Source organism: Xyrauchen texanus, chromosome 36 (genome assembly GCF_025860055.1).
Source record: "Xyrauchen texanus isolate HMW12.3.18 chromosome 36, RBS_HiC_50CHRs, whole genome shotgun sequence".
In the NCBI taxonomy this organism is placed as follows: domain Eukaryota; kingdom Metazoa; phylum Chordata; class Actinopteri; order Cypriniformes; family Catostomidae; genus Xyrauchen; species Xyrauchen texanus.
The window spans coordinates 22,698,411-22,717,818 of record NC_068311.1 but is presented as its reverse complement, the minus strand read 5'-3'; the positions used below and the strand labels follow the sequence as shown (position 1 = coordinate 22,717,818).

The 19,408-nt window shown below is 35.9% G+C and overlaps 1 protein-coding gene across 1 annotated transcript; it reads right to left on the bottom strand.

Moving 5' to 3' along the window:
* Positions 1-5,890: 5,890 nt before the first annotated feature.
* Positions 5,891-19,099, bottom strand: p2rx8 (purinergic receptor P2X, ligand-gated ion channel, 8). The gene is made up of 12 exons (XM_052106601.1): positions 18,963-19,099; positions 18,541-18,691; positions 18,302-18,373; positions 17,670-17,745; positions 17,453-17,546; positions 13,055-13,132; positions 12,739-12,877; positions 9,230-9,357; positions 8,672-8,765; positions 8,504-8,569; positions 6,152-6,237; positions 5,891-5,957 (listed from the first exon to the last, which is right to left on the bottom strand). The coding sequence occupies exons 1-12, from the start codon at positions 19,097-19,099 to the stop codon at positions 5,891-5,893; spliced, it is 1,188 nt and encodes a 395-aa protein (XP_051962561.1).
* Positions 19,100-19,408: the final 309 nt, after the last annotated feature.

Sequence of the window (19,408 nt, the reverse complement as noted above, 5' to 3'; positions counted from 1 at the left end):
AATCAACAAACAGAATTTCAGATCAATACAATACAGGCATCAAATTATAGTGAGGTTTCTATCAGACACTTTATTTTAAGAAAGGAATGATTGTGAACAAATTTGATTACTCTTTCCATATTCATTGTTATTTGCTTTCACAAAAGTTTGTTTCCTATTATACATTTCCTAAGGTTTGAGTAGGGGTTAAACGAAAAATCATAATAACATTGTTAGTTGATTCCTTTATTTTTTTGTCTATGGTAAATATTTCTTATGATTTCACCATCTTGTAGTATTATTAAGTAATGGTGCATAGATTTATCAGATATTTAAAATATCTAGAATATGCAAATCTAAATGTCACAGATTGACCTCTAAAGGAATCTCTCATTTTGGTTTAGCATTAAGTTGCTTGAAATTGAACAAGATAGTACATTTGAACATTTTTAATTGATTATTAAACCTTTTTCAGGCCAAGGATCCTTAGTGGAGAGACGGAGCAGGGACCCCCTATTACATACTGTAAAATTGTAATAAGATTACATTTTGAGCCTGTCATTGGGTAACATGCCATATTAGTCCATATTAATGTTTTTACATCATTTGTTATGATGCTTACATTGCAAAGTCAATAAAATAATCATTACTGATTAATTATTTAATTTATTATTATAATTAATGTACCATAATTTGTTTAATTTAAATTTTGATTTGTGGGTAAGTACTTTGTATAACATAGCGTACTTTCTTTGTTTTTTACTTTCCCAGCACTAATATGTTTCTCAGAAATCTGCTTCACCTTAATTTTTATGTTGTTTGCAAATAAAAAAGAAAATCATTTTAATGTGGGAGAGACAATTAATGTTAGCTGACCTTTATCTTCTTAACTATTTTTTTTTTAAAAGGTAAATTGCTATTTAATAACATTTTTGTGTGACAAATTTTAATTGTTTTGCATAAATGTGTTTGAGATCAAACAATAATTACCAGACCCACTGTTGAAGACCTTTTCTGACTTGGATACCTTTTGTTCTCAACCCCATCATGGATTTGATGGAAGTGATTTGAAAATGAATCTACTTGTTATACAATAAACATCTTGTTTATCCCTCATACCAATTTAATGACTACAAATATAATATTTATGACAGTTTTATCAATTTTATGTGATGAAGCTACATATAGGCATGTGTGTGTGTGTGGTCTCATTATTTTTGTAAAAAATTATTTAAATAGACTTTTAAATAAAACTACAATTTTTAACTTTGCACTAGCTCCTAACATGTCAGGCTGTGCTCAGCAAAATATACATAGATTTTTCATTGTGTTCCCATTTTAAAAATCCAATCATCACACTCGTCTCAACCCAATCTCAACCTCTAGACTACTTGCACCCTCATATTTTTAACACATTTTTCATTGAAGTAAATACACTGGCAAGAACAATTATGTGGACTCTTAGGAATTAGCTGGTTTTCTGCATTAATTGGTCATAAGATGTAATTTCATCTTCATCAAAGTCAAAAGTATTGACAAACACAATGTGCTTAAACTAACAACTCACAAACAATTAGAATATCTCACGTCTATATTAAACACATCCCATTAAACTTTCAGAATACTGTGGAAAATGTAAGTGACGTGGACCAATGTAAGTGAAGCACCCCTGTAGCCACAGTTCTACATCAGTGATCCCAATGGTGAAGTATGGTGGGGCTGTTTACTTGCTTCGGGGCCTGTACCGCTTGCCATTATCAAGGAAAAAATGTATTCCCAAGTTCACCAAGATATCCCACAAGATAATGTCATGTCTGTGCGCCAGCTGAAGGTCAGTAGAAGTTGGCAGATGCAGCAGGGCAGTGACCTTAAACACTGAAGTAAATCCATTATAGAATAGCTTAAAAAAAGAAAATCCACCTTTTGAAGTGGCCCTCTCAGAGCCCAGACCTTAACCCAATATGACCTTGTGGCAGGGCGGAGGGTGGGGCCGGGTTGTGATTCCGCACATCCAGACCCTAATCAGGCTAATTAGAACTCGAGAGGGATAAAGGCCGACCGAAGATGGCAGTGTGACAGAGAGAGAGAGATTTATGGACAGCTGTCCGACACCTGTGTGTGTGTGTGTGTGTGTGTGTGTGTGTGTGTGTGTGTGTGTGTGTTTTCTTTTTGGTTCAGTTTTATATTAAACTATTATTTATATCGTCAAGCCAGTTCTCGCCAACTTCTTTCCATTAATCCTTTACAGACCTCAAAAGAGCCATTCACACAGACAGAATATGGCTTTGCTGAAGCGGTTCTGTAAGTCCATTATTCCTTCAGAGCTTTGTGCAGGTCTAATTCACAGCCACCAGAAATGCTTGGTTAATTTGTAATGTGTAATATATTTACTGATCTATATTTGTGTTACATTACTCATAAATGTAGTGAATATCTCAACCCCGTCACAAGTTTACATGTGACAGGGTTGAATATGATGGAGTTGTGTATTTATTGTTTTGTTTTGCTTTTCCTCATGTGGTGTAGGACAGCCACATTGCAGGCATTAAATTAATAAGTTCTATATACTATATATTTATTGGATAAAATATCATTTTGAAAAGTATTGATTTATTATTTTAATTTCATGTGACGGGATTGAGTTGTCAAGCTTAACAAGACCCATCTGACTATACACTTCAAAATCTGAATAATAATTATCTCATTCCTTATGAAGAAAGCTGAATGATGCCACCTCTGGTTAATAATGTCAGGTATGATTGGAAACAACATTTGAATTGGCTGAAAATGGTTAGTTTTGACTCATCCCTCCTTTTATTTAAACAGTGTGAGGCACTTACAATGGAAGTTAATGTGGGCCGATTTCTGAACATTAAAATACTCACTGTTTAAAAAGTATAACCACAAGGCATAAAGATTATATGTGTAAAAATGATTTTGTGTGATAATATCACTTACTAACCTTTTCTGTGTACAGTTATAGCCAATTTTACAACTTCGTTACCATGACGATGTAATGTAAACAAACCCCAAAACGGCTGTAAAAATGAAAATTTAAACAACGTTACAGCTCAAATAATACTCGAGTTTTAACAGAAGAATTAATGCAAGTGTTTTTATAAAATTATAAGCTTCACATTTCTGCCTTTAACCCTCCAAAAATTGTCCCCATTCAATTCCATTGTAAATGTCTCACTGAAGAGGGTCGAGTCGTAATTAATTTTTGTGTTAGTAAACATTACACCACAAATGCAGTTGATTGAGCTTAACTTGTATTGAACCCGGAATATTCCTTTAATGACAAAACTTAAAGACAGTTTGCTCGTTTTAGGCCTATTCATTGTTTTCTAGGTTCAAATTCAGGGACATGACCAATTGCTTGCTATAAGATAAAAAAAGAAGAAAATCTTTTATGATAAAGATTATTTTAAAGCAATAATTATTTAATTTAATTATAATGGATGTATCAACTTCATGTAAAAAGCTTTAAATTTTTCATTTTAGTCAAGTCTGGGGGAATTATATGACCGAATCCCAGGAATTACTTATGACATTTTTGAGAGATGCATTACTCAAATTGTATGCCATTTTATGTCTGGAACATGGTTAGCATGCATGCTTCTGTTATATAGCTTCTTACACACTGTCTCAAATTCTGTCTCTCTACAAAGAGTGCTCTTTTTTACCATGTAGAATAGTACCATGTCTCAGATGTAAACACCCTGAGGAAAAAGCTAATGATCTAAAATGAGTTATTTTGGAGGATTAATGCTTAATTAAATTTACATCAACTTTACAGTTTTACGTGTGGTTGGAGTTTTGTGTTATTATGAGGACCTCTTCTGGTAACTTTGTGCAGCTACCACTGCTTCTACATTCACAGATCATTGTTACAGCACAAAAGAGATCTAAAGTAGTAATTTGGACACACAACAGCATAATCATCTACATACTTATAGCTCCCATTAAAGCAAGACCTGAGCCTATAATTTTCCAGCATGGAAAAGACAAAAATATTTACATGTACTTAATGTGTATTTAAACATCTGTATGCACACAGGTTCCTGAAACACAAGTAATTTCCCTTATTGCCACCATTAGTATTTCAATTGATATGATCATACTGTACAGTAAATAATTAATAATAAATAATTCATGTACAATAAGTAAAACATTTGTAATTTATGGAAACACATTCAAATGATTAATTTTTAAGTGTGTCCTTACCAGCAGGGCGATATCCTGAAATGTCACCTAACCAAAATACAGTTGGCCTATATGTGAGCAATCTCCTTATACAATCAGCTCTTTAAAAATGTTTCATAATGTGTTTTAGAACATTTAATCTGAGAGGAAAAAATATTTGAGATGGTAATGTTAGAATGACTTGGTCATAATAAAGTGTTATAGTCAATCATTTTTTTGCTCATCACTTATTGATTTGAAAAATTGGATGTGAATTTTTACTTTGAGAAGTCAAACTTGGAAAACAGGATGATGTTCTTCATGTGAAGATTTCAGCTTTTCCTAGCAATGGTGTGCTAAAATGGAATTTCTGGCATGAGTGTGCTATCTATATAAGCATCATATCAATCTCAGTGACACGGAAAAGTAATGGAAGCTGTGAATGCAACTCCTGGACACTTAATGTGATCAATGTCAGGGCAGAATTGCAAAAGGTGACAAAACTAAAACCTTTTAAGCAAAAACTAGCTGGTAGTTTTTCTACACATTCAACCCATTCAAAGGCTCAACAGGAATAGAGCCATTGCAAAGGCCATGTTCAGTAAGTTTACATGTAGTGTGGAAGTAACTCGATGCCAATTTGTTTGGTTTGATGCTTAGAACAATAAAGGTGGGTTTTTGTTGTTGTTTTGCAATGCATTTTTATTTGTTTAACAGATGATTCCACTGAAATGTTGGAAAGAAACACAATCAAGCTGTCAACAATTAAAGGCAACCATCGTAAAGATGGTTCATTTAATTTATTTATCCTTAGTATGGTTAACAGTTTTAATAACTTAAGGTTAACACAGCACTTGAGTTGTCATGGATTGCATTTTTTTTTTTTTTTTTTTTACAGTTTATTTTAGCATTCTTAAATTCTTCATGAGCTCCTGTTAATACAGTACATCCACTGGAATACAGTCGCCAGTTTTACAGTCTCCGACCCAAGACAGTAAATGTTTAAGGAGGTGCAAAAGAATGTGCTAACTATTTAGTAAGTATGAGTTCTTGAAAATGTAAGTTACATGTTGTTTTTGAAATACTGGCAATAAAAATGCTGTAAAATGACAGTAACATTGGCGTAGGTGCATGGACCATTCTTAACAGCGTTGAGCAGTGTGTTCAGATGGGAAATGCACAGCATGATGTTGATCCTGTGAGAGAAAGTCTTTATGGAAGAGAACATCGGCTACTAATTAATTTTTAGTAATTTGTCCCTTCAAAGAGCTCTGATACAATTCAAACACTGGTCAAATATATTTTTGTTATCCTGTTTTTCATAAACACCCATATCTCAACTCAGACATAAATGCTCATGTACACATTTAACATACAAGCAAATACGTATAGACATCCACACAGACAAGACACTACTCCAAATAAAGTGTAGTAGCCTGCAATTGTTACCTTAAAACCCTTAAAATTAGATTATCTAGTGCAATCTAATTTAGTCACATTTATTCATGTTAAATCATATTTTGACTAGAACCAAACCAGTTCCTTTTACTGTTACTAAATAAAGCAATTTTTTTAGGTTAAAATGTTTCAGTGTACAATCGTTCAAATGTACAGAGACACAATTTGCATATGATATTTTCTAGATAATTCTTTATAATGGTACAATTCTTTTTATATAATCATTTATAATGAAGAATCTTTTTTAAAGCACAATGAGCCTGTACCCCTAGTCAAAACAGGCTTGATTCAGCCGTTTTTGCAGACCTGTTGGCGCCTCTGAGCTGTTGCCATTTCTAAGGAGATATAATAAAAGGTGATTAATGCTCTCGCAGTTACATGTGCTGAACATATCACATCTGACATACTAAGCAACATAATTTCTGAGAGGATATGCAATACTCAAAGTATATTTACTCTTTATTATTTAATTAAAGAACACTACATTCTAACAAATGCGTAGCATGCCACAAATGATTTTGATACATACATTGTTACTCTCTCAAATTTCGACCCTCTGTAAAGTGTTCTCTTCTTCATCATGTACAGAAGTACTATGTCACAGACATAAGCTCCCTGAAAAACAAACATGTCATCCGCTATTAACATTTCAACTGGAGGATGCATGACAACGGATTATGAAATACAATTTTTGTGAATTATTAAAGGGATAGTTCACCAAATCAGAAAATTCTCTCATTTACTCACACTCATGCTATCCCAGATGTGTATGACTTTCTTCTGTTCAACACAAATTAAGAGTTTTACTATATTATTTCAGCTCTGTAGGTCCATACAATGTACATGAACGGTGACCAGAACATTAAAACTCTTAAAAGTACATAAGAGGCAGAATAAAAGCAATCCATAAAACTCCAGTGGTTAAATCCATGTCTTCAGAAGTGATATAATAGGTGTGGGTGAGAAATTATAAATTGGAAGTCCTTTTTTACTATAGATTCTCCTCCCTGCCCAGTAGGTAGCGATATGCACGAAGAATGCGAATCACCAAAAACAAAAGAACAATGTTTCTCACCCACACCCATCATATCGCTTCTGAAGACATGGATTAACCACTGGAGTCTTATTAATTACTTTTATGCTGACTATGTGCTTTGTGGAACTTCAAATTCTGGTCATCATTCACTGGCACTGAAAGGTGAACTTTCCCTTTAATGCTAATTTGAATTTATATTTGTTTTTACAATGGCCTCCTTTAATGACTTTGTGTAGCTATTAATAATGTTATTTTTTAACAAAAATACAAGGAGACTTTCTACAGCCATGGCCAAAAGTATTTGCAGTGACATAAATTTTGTGTTTTGCAAAGTTTGCTGCTTCAGTATTTGTAGATAATTTTCTCATGTTTCTATGGTATACTGGAAAACAATGATAAGTGTTTCATAAGTTTTAAAGGCTTTTATTGGCAAAAACACTCAATTTATGCAAAGAGTCAATATTTACAGTATTGGGCCTTGTTCTTCATAACCTCTGCAATTCACGCTGGCATGCTGGATACCTGCTTCAGGGCCAAATCCTGACTGATGGCGATCCATTCTTGACTTATTAGTGCTCGGAGTTGATCACAATTTGTGGGCTCCTGTTTGTCCACTCACCTTTTGAGGTTTGACCACAGGTTCTCGATGGGATAAAGATCCGGGAGTTGCCTGGCCACAGATCCAAAACTTCAATGTAATGATCTCCAAGCCACTTCATTATCCCTCTTTTCTTGTGACATGGTGCTCCATCATGCTGGAAAATGCACGTATCATCACCAAATTGCTCCTGGATTGTTGGGAGAAGTTGCTCTTGCAGGACGTTTTGATACCATTCTTTATTCATGGCAGAGTTTTGGGCAGAATTGTGAGAGAGCCCACTCCCTTGGATGTAAAGCAACCCCACACATGGATGGTCTCAGGATTTTGGCACTTTTGCAAGACACAGGACTCATGGTAGCATTCACCTTTTCTTCTCCGGACTATCGATTTTCCAGACGTCCCAAACAGTCGGAAGGGGGCTTCAGAGAAAATATCTTTGCACCAGTCTTCTGCTGTCCAATCCTTGTACTTCCTGCAGAATTTCAGTCTGTCCTTGAAGTTTTTCCTTGAAGAGAAGTGGGTTCTTTGCTGCCCTTCTTGACACCAGGCCACTGTCCAAAAGTCTTCGCCTCACTGTGCGTGCAGATGCCCTCACACCAACCTGCTGCCAATATTGAGCAAGCTCTGCACTGGTGGTGACACGATTCCATAGCTGACTCCTCAGGAGGAGCTTGCTGGACACTCTTGGACATCCTGAAGCCTTCTTCACAGCAGTTGAACCTCTCTCCTTGAAGTTCCTGATGATCCGGTAAATGGTTCTTTCAGGTGCAATATTCTTTGCAACAATGTCCTTGCATGTGAGGCCATTTTGATGCAACGCGATGATGGCTGCACGTCTTTCTTTAGAGGAAACCATTGCTAACAAGAACACAATGATTGGACGCACTTCTTCCCTCCTTTTATAGTAATCAGTCTTCTCTTATAATCCAATCAGAATGAGTGATTTCACCTGACTAGTACTCGTTAACACTTTCCCAGGTGCTGCAGATATGATTAGTGAAATGATGTTAGCTGGTCATTTTGTGCCAGGGCCAAAAAACTGTGAAATTATGTTTTTTGTGATAAAGTTAATTTCTTTAGCCAATTAAGCTTTTTGCAATTATTTAAAATGCATCTGATCACTCTGCACAATAATAAATAAACACCACAACAACTGAAGCAGAAAACTTTGCGAAACACAACATTTATTTCACTGCCAATACTTTTGGACACGGCTGTAGTATTCAGAATATTTACATACTTACAGCACCCATTAAAGCAAGACCTGAGGCTATATTGATCATTGTAGGAATTATACTGAACTTTCCTACCTGAAAAGGAGAAAAAAATAGCAATATATAAAAATATTTAAACACAGCTTGTTTATTTATTTATAATTCCCTTTTATGGTCATTAGTATTTCAGTAGCATACCGTTCCAAAAACTATGATGTCAATATGAATTCCAAATACTTTATAAAGTGTTCTGTGGATCTCCCCATTAGCATTATTGACATGGCGTACATATCTGTGAAGTCATTGGAGAAATTCAATCATTATGGTTACTCATTTACCTCGTTTAAAAAAGTGTAACTCCCAAAGACATGAATTGTAATTTTGCAGTATATGTAGGAAATAATGACCACTCATATTTAAAAAGTCATAGCAGTAACCTTATAAAAGCTGTTTTATTCTACATGGAGAGGGTCCGCACATGGGGGCTGCCATGTTAGAATCACATGACCAGCTAAATATTACTCAATTAATCTTAGCCTGTCCTATTATTTTACACTTTCACTCAATGATTAAAATAATCATGGCTGACTGTGAATACTACATTTCTACATTTCCAAATGACAAAGACAAAAGTTACACCTTTAATTTCACAGGATGAACAAGACAAAGAAATCAGAAAAGAGCACTTAAAATTATTTTAAAGCATAAGTGTGAAGTATAAAGTATTATATAAAGTAAAGTATAAAGTATTTTTACCTGAAGTTATATCCTGCATTGGCTGACATGTTGGAGTCCAGACGTATAAAGCTGTAGTGAGGATTGCACGCTGAATAATCTTTATCAAGGTCACATTGCCACTCAATCAGAATGCCAATTGAACCACCCTGGCATTATATAACAACATAAGAATCAGACGTGTTTAAATTGGTTTTGTTACAGTAAGAATTATTTTGAATTATATAAGTTTGCACAACAAAAATATCTGGACTGATTGGCTAGGACAAAATGTGAACTGGCCTCTTTGTGTGTCCAAAATACTGGAATGCATAATCAGGGTGTTGGTTAAATTACTCAAAAGAAGTAATCGGCGAGGAGTCACGTGACGCAATGTGGGGATTGGACATATGACTGGTGAGCTCTGCGCACTTTGCTAGTTTGAATACTTTTTATACGTCGATCGATCACTGCCGTGGAGGCGAAGTTTACTGGTGTGGTTAAAAGAGTGGGGGACGTTGAGAAACAGGTTGATTACCTGGAGTCCTTGGAGAGGGAATTATCTACTAATCCGCTAGCAAACAAGGTGGATTTGGAGCATGTCTGGGAGAAGTTGGAGGACGTGAAAAACAAAATCCATATCATGGGAGTCCCGGAGGGAGTGGAGGGACAGGATATGGTGGAATTCCTAGATGGGCTCTTTCCGAGTCTGCTCGACATAGCAGGCCGTAAGCCGAAAATCGAGGGAGCTCACAAGGTGCCGGCTCGGTGATCCGCGGAATGAGACAAGACCCGATCAATTCTGGACAAATTTCTGAGATCATCCGATAAAGATCTTGTGCTACATGAGATGAGTAAAGGAAGACTTTCTTGGAAGAACCACAGCATTTTCTTGTTCCCAGACTTTGCAAACTCGACAAGAGAGAAACGTGATTGATTCAATTTGAGAATAGATGCTAAGGATGGCTGTAAAACATTCACATGCCCAAAGCAAGCGATGTCCTTCATAAAGTCAATGGAGTGACTAAGTCATCTTGTGGTACTCACTTTGCAGCTGAGTGGACTGGCTCACTGAACTTTTACTTGACTGTTTTAGGATTCTGCGCACTCTTTTTGTGCAGTTTCCACCTAGCGACAGGAGTTTATTTTATAGATCTTATTCTAGAACAGATAAAGTCCCTGATTTCATCTGTTGTTGATTGCTCAATTGGAAACATTTTAGTCTCAGATCACGCCCAGGTGTGTTTAGAGGTGTTGCCACATACGGAGAAAAATAAATCATATAGTTGCAGCTTTAATGTATCCCTTTTGCAAATTCCTGAATTCCAACAAATGCTAAAGGCTGAAATCAATGTTTATATGGAGACCAACTGGTCCTCAGTATCCGCGGCTTGGGAGGCACTTAAGGAAATTCTTGGGGGCCATATCATACAGTTTACCTCATTCACCAAAAAATTCAAAGCACAACAACTTGTGGAATTGGAAGGGAATATTAAATTGCAGAGGCAGAGCTGAAGCGCCGAATGTCGTCTAAAGGCTTCAGAGAATTGACCCTATTGAAATACAGATAAAATACTATTTTGTTTCTGAGTTTTGGCTATTCAGGGCAAGACAGTCATACTTTGAGTCGGGGGACAAAGCAGGGAAACTTTTGCTTAGATATATATATTTTTCTACCATTCCCTCAGTGACATCTGCTGGTGAGTTCCTTTTCTAAGTTTTCAGGGTACAGAGTTAATTGGTCTAAATCTGAAGCTTTGGCTCTGACAGTGTACTGCCCAGTAACGGATTTTCAGCCGAGTGATTTGGGCAGGTGGGCTTCATTACATTTATCTATGATTGGGAAGTTTAATGTTATTAAAATGAATTGTATTCCAAAATTCAACTACCTGCTATAATCTCGCCCTGTAGATGCCCCCTCTCTCATTTCAAGCAATTTCATAACATAACAAAGTCCTTCATTTGGAATGGTAAATGTCCCAGATTACATTGCAGTAGGTTGCATAGGCCGACTGACAAAGGTGGGCTAGGGCTTCCCAATAGTTAGTTTTATTAGTTAGTTCTGCATGTATGAACAAATGTGGGAGGGTTAATATGCTCGGTGACCTATATGAGAATGGAGTGTTGAGATCCTTTGAAAATATAGTTCAGCACTTTGGGATTCCCAGGTCTCAATTCTTTAGGTATTAACAGCTGCACTACCTCAGATTAGTTAATTAATTAATAATTAATCAGATTAATTATTAAATTACTTTTACTTTCTTAAACCCAAACCAACTTTTGTTTTTCTGCTCAACAAGTAAAAAATAATATCTGCATTTCCCCTTTGTCCGTTGTCACATGCATGCCAAATACATAGCCCCACATGTTTCTCCCTTACAATGACTCGTACAATGGTGCACACCATCATAGTCTCATGACAACTCATAATTCATACGCAATGGAAAAATCGTAAGATACTGTATGACTTGACATGTATGAAAAGGTACGCCTTCAATCAATAAACAAACACAATTTTTTATTTCTTTCATGGTACTCAAAAGTTATTTTCATATTAAAATCATGGTTAGGTTTTGGGTTTGGGTAAAGCCCAAAGTATACTTCGATTTTGACGCGAACGCTCAGCATCTACGTAGAGTCTAACATGAGCCTGTCGAAGTATACTCCATTTGACAGTGCGCGCATTTACAGGCGTTTGGCGCATGCATGCTACAACTGCTATGAGAAACTTTTGACTTTCTCTTCAGGAGTTTAGACACATAAAGATGTCTTAATATTCCTTCAGACTCGAGCTATACAAATGCAGGTATCTCCTGACCTCCTCACACTCTCTTGACATGCATATGTACAGTTGTTGTTTTTACCTTTGTCTCCTGTTATTTACCGATGATTATGTCTTCTAGCATTTCTTTGTGACAGCAACGGCTCAAATGTGAGTATTGCCACCTTGTGGATCCACTAATTCATGCAAATACGTCTGCATGTTCAAAGACGCGCTGCATGTTCAAAGACGCGTGGTTAGAAAAATGGGGCTGCACGCATTCAGTGCTCGAGCACTCTGCAGATGATGAGATTTGCGTCACGCATCCTGTACTCAGCATTCTTGTCAGACCAAAGTGTACTTTGTATGCTTAGGGGGTTAAACTTTTGAACAAGTCAATTAGTACGATTTCCGCATCTCGTACTTTTATTACGATTTGTCTGGTTATTACTGGTTTGTGAACACCCCTCAGCTTTCGCAAAGACAGCAGATGTATGTAACGTAATTACTGTTTTACGTAAATAATATTATTTAAAAAATATGTGTAACCCAAGTAATTTAATAGTAACTTAATTGAAAATCAGTAACTGTAATTTGATTACAATATTTTTTTTGTACTAAAAAGTAATTAGATTACAATAGTCATTTACTTTGTTATCGTGTCATACCCAATACTGGCTATAATAAGCTTGTGCATGCATATGATGTACAGTGAATGAAATTGTTAAATTTGTGCAAACATAATCAACATGAAAATGTAAACATTATTACATTTTGAATGTATCCTCACCTTCTTGGCTATATCATGAAAGCATTGTCCTGCTTTCTCCACAATATCACCCAGACGAAATATAGGACAAGTTGGGTGAAGTGTCATGTCATGTGTGCAGTTTTTTAAATATGCTGCACTGATATTGTCAACATTTGATCTGAGGTAAAAAAATAAAATAAATAAATAAATAAATAAAAACATTCTAGGTATGCAGAGTAGTGTTAGAATTGCATATTTATAATGCAGTGTTATATCCTTTAAATTGTTTTATATACTTGTTTCTTACATAGAATTTCTACTCATAGAATTGCCTAGATTGGAGTAAATTTCTTACTTGAAGAAGTCGAACTTGGAAAACCTGATGAAGTTCTTTATGTACAAGGTGAAGTCTTCAGCTTTCAACAAGGGCTCTCTTTCCAACAAAAAAAAACAAACTCAAGGTTAGGCAGTGTATTGAGATTATTTATCTCAGTGAGAGTGAAATCCTTGACTGCTCTGGACAAAGCTAAGCTATTCAAAGAACATTTCACTCATAAATTAACATTATATGTTGGATTACAATATTATTTCATCACTATTATGGATTATATTATTTCATCACTGATCACTTTGCTTGCATATTTCACTGAGCACTGTCTGGGTTGAGCTTTTTAAGAGAACTTGAAAAGAGCTGTAACCATTTTTAAAATGTCACAAAATGTCCCTATTAACTGATAAATATAACTGAAATATGTGTCCTGAGAAATCACAATCTCTGTGACAGCGCTAGGCACAATGGAAGCCTACTTATGCTACATTATATAAATTGTTTTGGAAAGGCAGAATTATGAGATGAAAAGTAAAAATGACCAGAAAGTGAGTCAAAATTGTGATTATAACAAGACTTAAATATGATATACTAAATTGTTAATATGACAAAAAATGTATTATGATACAGTATATTGGGCCCTATTTTAAGAGTGCTACCACTAAGCGCTGCACTGTGCTTAAATTATATGTATGGCCAAGGACATGAAGTTTGGGTATTTTCATGCATGTATTTACGTAGACCTTAGTGTTGGCGAAAAAGGTTGGTGCAGAAGAGGTTCTTCTCTGGTTACTGTGCCTATTATATATTCCACTCCCTTTCAAGCAACACCGATGTAAATGAAGACAGCACATTCATAAGAATTTGGGCAATGGTTGTATGCAATGCATTAAAATAATATTTTTATTTTATTTATATGTTCTTTTGCACTTTAAAGGAATGTTCAAAAAAATATTTTTTGAATCGTCCCTCCTTTTTAAAAAAATACAATAAAATCTGGGTTACAGTGAGGCACTTACAATGGAAGTAAATGGGGCCAATCTATAGTGATTTATAAAAACATTAAAATATTCACTGTTTCAAAAGTATTTCACAAGATAAACAATATGCGTGTTAACATGATTTTAGTGTGATACAATATCATACAAATCTTTTCTGTGTAAAGTTATAGCTAATTTTACAACTTTGTTGCTATGATGATGTAATGTAAACAAACCCTAAAATGACTTTTAAAATGACTATATAACAACTTTAAAGCTCAAATAAAACACTAGTTTTAGCAGAAAAATTAATGTAAAAACTTTTATAAAATTATAAGCTTCACATTTCTGCCTTTAAACCCTCAGAAATTTGTCCCCATTCACTTCTATTTTAAGTGCCTCACTGTAACACATATTTTTGCTTCTTCTTCTCTCTTTTTTTTAAGAAAAGGAGGGATGAGTTGAAATTACTTTTTGTAATCAACATTATGCCTCAAATGCTGTTGATTGAGCTTAACTTAATATTCCTTTAACTTCATCCTTGTTGAATGTCAGGCATATTTTTATGACAGTGAAACACATCTTACATACACATGGAAAACGTGGTGCTTGTCAGGACTAATTGAATGTAAACTACATGTAATTATAAAGAATGTAAGTATACTGTAATTAATCGTATTGATCTACTGATACACAAATCATGGCTTGTATATTTCTATAGTTTTTTAATATCATCTGCTGCTGGTGGAATCCCCAAACTCTAAATGCAGGAACTGAGTTTAGACTTTGCTCCACGAATACAGGTGGTTCTCAGATGTCTTAGGAAAATAGGAAATTGTGATTTGTGACCCTTCATTTAGTTTGTGTGCATACACCCAGAGTTTGCATGCTTACACCCATAGTAGCTCAAACACTCCCACCCACACACACACACTTGCGCTTTGCGCTGGGACAAAATTGCGCTTAAGATTAGCGGTCTCATGAAAATTGGATAAGAAAGACTCAGCACATGGTTGTTGCATGTTGCGCTCTGCCAAGTGTGGTCATTTATCTCATAATAATGATTTACTATATCATAATTATTACTTTTTATTGCAAAATTATGACTTTGAATCTAACAATTATGACGTATTAATCTCATTAATATGAATTATGTCTTAATATTCATATTTTTATGTAGCAGAAACAGGCGTTCATTCACTTAGGCTCTGTAAACAGCAAAAAAGCATAAGGGGAGTGGCACGCCCTTTTTTTTTGTAAATCAGAAAACTAAGTTAATCAGGTTTTAGAGAGGCTTTGTGGTAGAAGGGATGGGGGCAGTTCAATTCAGTGACTAGGTCAGGCCAGAGATCAATATTTTTTAAATTAATGTTAGAAATTGGAATGCGCAATGATGTAGAAAATGAAGTACTGGAACTTTGGACTGGCTTAAACGGGTCATGGCATGAGAATTAACATTTTCCTTGATCTTTTGACATAGAGGAGGTCATTGTACAATAAAAACATACTGTAAGTTTCAGAACTGGCAACTTCCTCCTTAGTATAAAAAGAGCATTTATTTAAACCAAGCTGCAAAAGCGGCTCATTTCGAATTTGTGGAACTTCTGACATCACAAGGACCAAATACTTCTGCATATGACTGCCTCTATGACAGCAAGATATCAACTCCTATGAATTATTCACTGTACCCATGGCCCCACCCACTGGTGCTCAATCAGTCACACAAGTGAAAAGGAGAGAGATGGGCCTGTCATGGGAAATTCATCCAAAGTTGACTTACACAGGACACATTCATGTGCCTGTCTGGACATAAATGTGCACAGCTTTGACCGTTATCATACATCTCGTGCCGCTTTTAAAAGACACAGTGTCAAGTTACAACTCTAAAAGGGATCCCCCATTTTGTTTCATTCAGATGTGGTTGTTGGGGTTATGGGCTGATCAGCTGGTAAATCCGCTCTGTGTGTGTGTGTGGGTTGTTGGGTGGGTGGGTCGTGCTTCTCCCTCCCTTATGAGTCTGCCATTGTGTTAATTACCTGCCTCAGCTCATGGCACTCATTATCAGTGATCTACTACAGCTGTTCCCATTCTGTTAATCACCTCTCCCTCTACTGTGTTTGCTGTCTTGTGCCAGTTCATTTTGGTTGTCCAAGCTTCACAGTCTCTAGTGCTCTGCTCTTGTGTGTTTTCAGTGTTTTCTCCACTGATCTCTACAATTACTTATGTTTCACAGACAGACTCCGTATTTGCACCCCTGTTATTTGGTCCGATTTGTCAGTCCCCAGTCCTCCTGTTCTCCCTGGGCTTCCTTGTGGTGCTCTCCAGTCTGTTGGTTCTCCTGTAGTGGGCCACTGGTTTGGTTTCCTATCTGGTTCTGGCATGAAAGCTCTTCTGGTCTGGTCTATTCATCGGGCTCCATCTCCTAATCAGGTCAGTGTCAAGTCTCCTCTGGGCCCAGTCCCTGGCTCAGTCTTTTGAGTTTGCCTACCTCAGGCCTAAGCCAGCCATTGCTCCAGTTCAGCCCTTTACCCTCCGCTCAAACTAAAAAACATTATTTGTCAAATCTCATCTCTGCTCTTGAGTCCTCCTTCCAGAAACCCTAACAGTGCTGTCTTGCTGTTGTGCTGTTTTGAAGGCATCCTGGACCATTTTTGCACTCATTTGTTATATTTTTAACGGTTGGTCTTTTTTGTAAACTTTGATCGTTTTGATGTGTTCCTGAAGATTTTTGAGGCACTCCTCAAGAGCGGTAGAAGCACAACTTTCCAATATATATCTCATTCTGCTGCTGTGACTGACTGGGAGAAACACACACCGTTCTGTATGTAAACAAACCGGGAAAATGTGAGATGTGAAGACCAGCGTCTCTGCTTTGGCCTGTGGAAGCATCAAACATCACTATGGATAGTACAACGTTTGCGTATTCAGAAGATTTCAGTGTGGGTTGCTTGTGGAACAGTATGAACAATATGATTCAAGTTTTGCAAAGGAACTGTTATTGAAAGATGGGGTAGTTAAAATTGGCATTTAATTTTTTAAATGTCATGACTGTTTGATCGTTTATGCTGTGTTTGAGTGAACAGTTTGACACATTCAGATGAAATGTGTTGGGCTTATTTTATGTGTTAACCCTGAAATATAGTTTTACAATGTTGTGAGGAGTTCATTTTCTTAGGATTGAATTTAAAATATGCCTGTATTAAAAGGGCTGCACAATGTTAGCCAATCACAGTGGACCGTTACGTTGAAGTCTTAAAGGGCCAGACATCTTAAAACCGAGCATTTCAGACAGAGGGCCAGAGACAGGGTGGGAAAAAAAAACCATATAATATATCCCTAAAATAATTCCTATATATAAAAGTATGTCACTCTATGTGACCTCTAAGTCAACAAAATAGCTGAACTCACTTACAGCACCTTTCATAGTGAACAAAAATAATCTTACTCTTGTGGTTGTCTTGTTTCAACGGGACACCAACCATAAATTTCACAAGTGCTTGAATTGTCTTTGTTTTTCAGACATATGCCTGTCTTAATTCCTAAGGAGAAAAAATCACAAATTTTTACATACTTTTAAAAACAGCAATTTTCTAAACAGCAGAAACTCTATACAACTCTGTACAGGCTTTACATAAAATGTGGTTCTTTGTTCATATTCATACCATTGCCAGCCACAACAGCCTTTCCCTGTGTACAGTCTTCATTCTGAGTGCAAATGCCATCCAGTACCTTAGGATTCTAAACAAGATATACTGTACACGTTATAAACAATAAACATAAACCTCAAGCACACAAACCCTTACCTTTATAATGTAGTTGTGCTTGGCTTCTTCGAGAAACTGAACGATCAAAACAATCACTAATTGACATTGTAATGCAAATAACCCCCCTGAGATTCCCTAATATAATTCCAATAATGTATTGTACACCAGTTTATACCAAGCAACCACAATGTTCTTACACTGTTAATGGCCTGCATGGATCATAATGATGAGCTAGAAAGCAAAGTGGGTGTGACGAGCCATTAGTAATTGCTTGGAAATAAGGGCTGTTTGAAACTAAACCCACAGAGTAAAGGTATAGAATAGAATAGCAATCAGCAAAAGCCTTCAAAGTTAGTAGAAACAGTTATAATAAGGATTTTTGTGGAAGATTATGTCAGTTTATGAAGCTTAATGAGTTTGGGATACATTGTATGTGTATAAACTTTTTTTACTGCATATAGTATCATCTTACAGGCTTATTAATAACTGATGTAATGACAAATTAACAGTAAAAAATAGATTTGTCTTACCTCTGAACAGTTGCCTAGTCTTTGGTTTCTGGTCTCTATAAAATTGGTTGTTATAAAAAGACGATTTTCAGCCTGGACACAAAGTTAATCAAAAATACATTTTGACATTTAATGATATATGCACACAGAGTCACTTTAAAGGTTTTAATCTAACGTATATGGGAATTTGTATTTAGCTTTTATAAAGTTTTTCTGGACAAATCTTACTTTTAAAGTCCCTTGGTCATGCTGTAACTCACCTGTTGCGGGATAACATAGTCTTCGGGCCCCCAGAGCTTATGATCAGATCCTGCTGTTTTGATGAGTGCAACTCCTTTAACCTTAGTTACCACAGAACTCAAAATTGTTTCATCTGTTACCTGGTAGCGTTTTTTTGTAACAAATACCCACCTGTTTGGATAATACCAAGTTTTACCATCAAACCAGTCTTAAAAAGAGACATTAAAACAGGAGAATATATTAGACTAGAGGGTTCTTCTGACAAACAGCCTTTAAAAGGGTTTAATAATCTCTATCTATACAAAGTGTCCTTTTGAATGTCCCAAAATGTATTAATCTTTTTTGTTTCATAGCTGACATAAGATGTTTTTAACCTTAAGCTAAAGGCACAATGAGGTTTGACCAAATTAAATAATTGCTGCAATAAAACAAAACCTCTTACCCGATTAGATATCCGATGATGATGAGTTGAAAGATTCTGTATAACATTCCAACTTTCTTATTCTGTGCAACCACATATTTGACTGTTTTATATTCAAAGAAAAATCCCACTGGATGATCACTATTCATCAAAGCCATTCCAGCTTGTTCTCCAAGAATATGATGTGCTCACACACCCGCCCTACTTAAGAAGCATCACATCATCTTGCAATTTACATGTCACATATTCTTCATAGTCTACTCCTACATTAATTTACTTGCCTATTTATACAATGTATAAACACTATTAGTTTTAGCAGGAAAAACGGCCAAATGTGAGCAAATTTAACTAAATAAGCATTAGAATTTTCCGGAATATAGTGAATGCTGAAAAATAGCATAGGGAATCAAGTCCCCTATCTAAATAAGGGAACCCAGTACTACCACTCCCTATACGAATATTTTGCA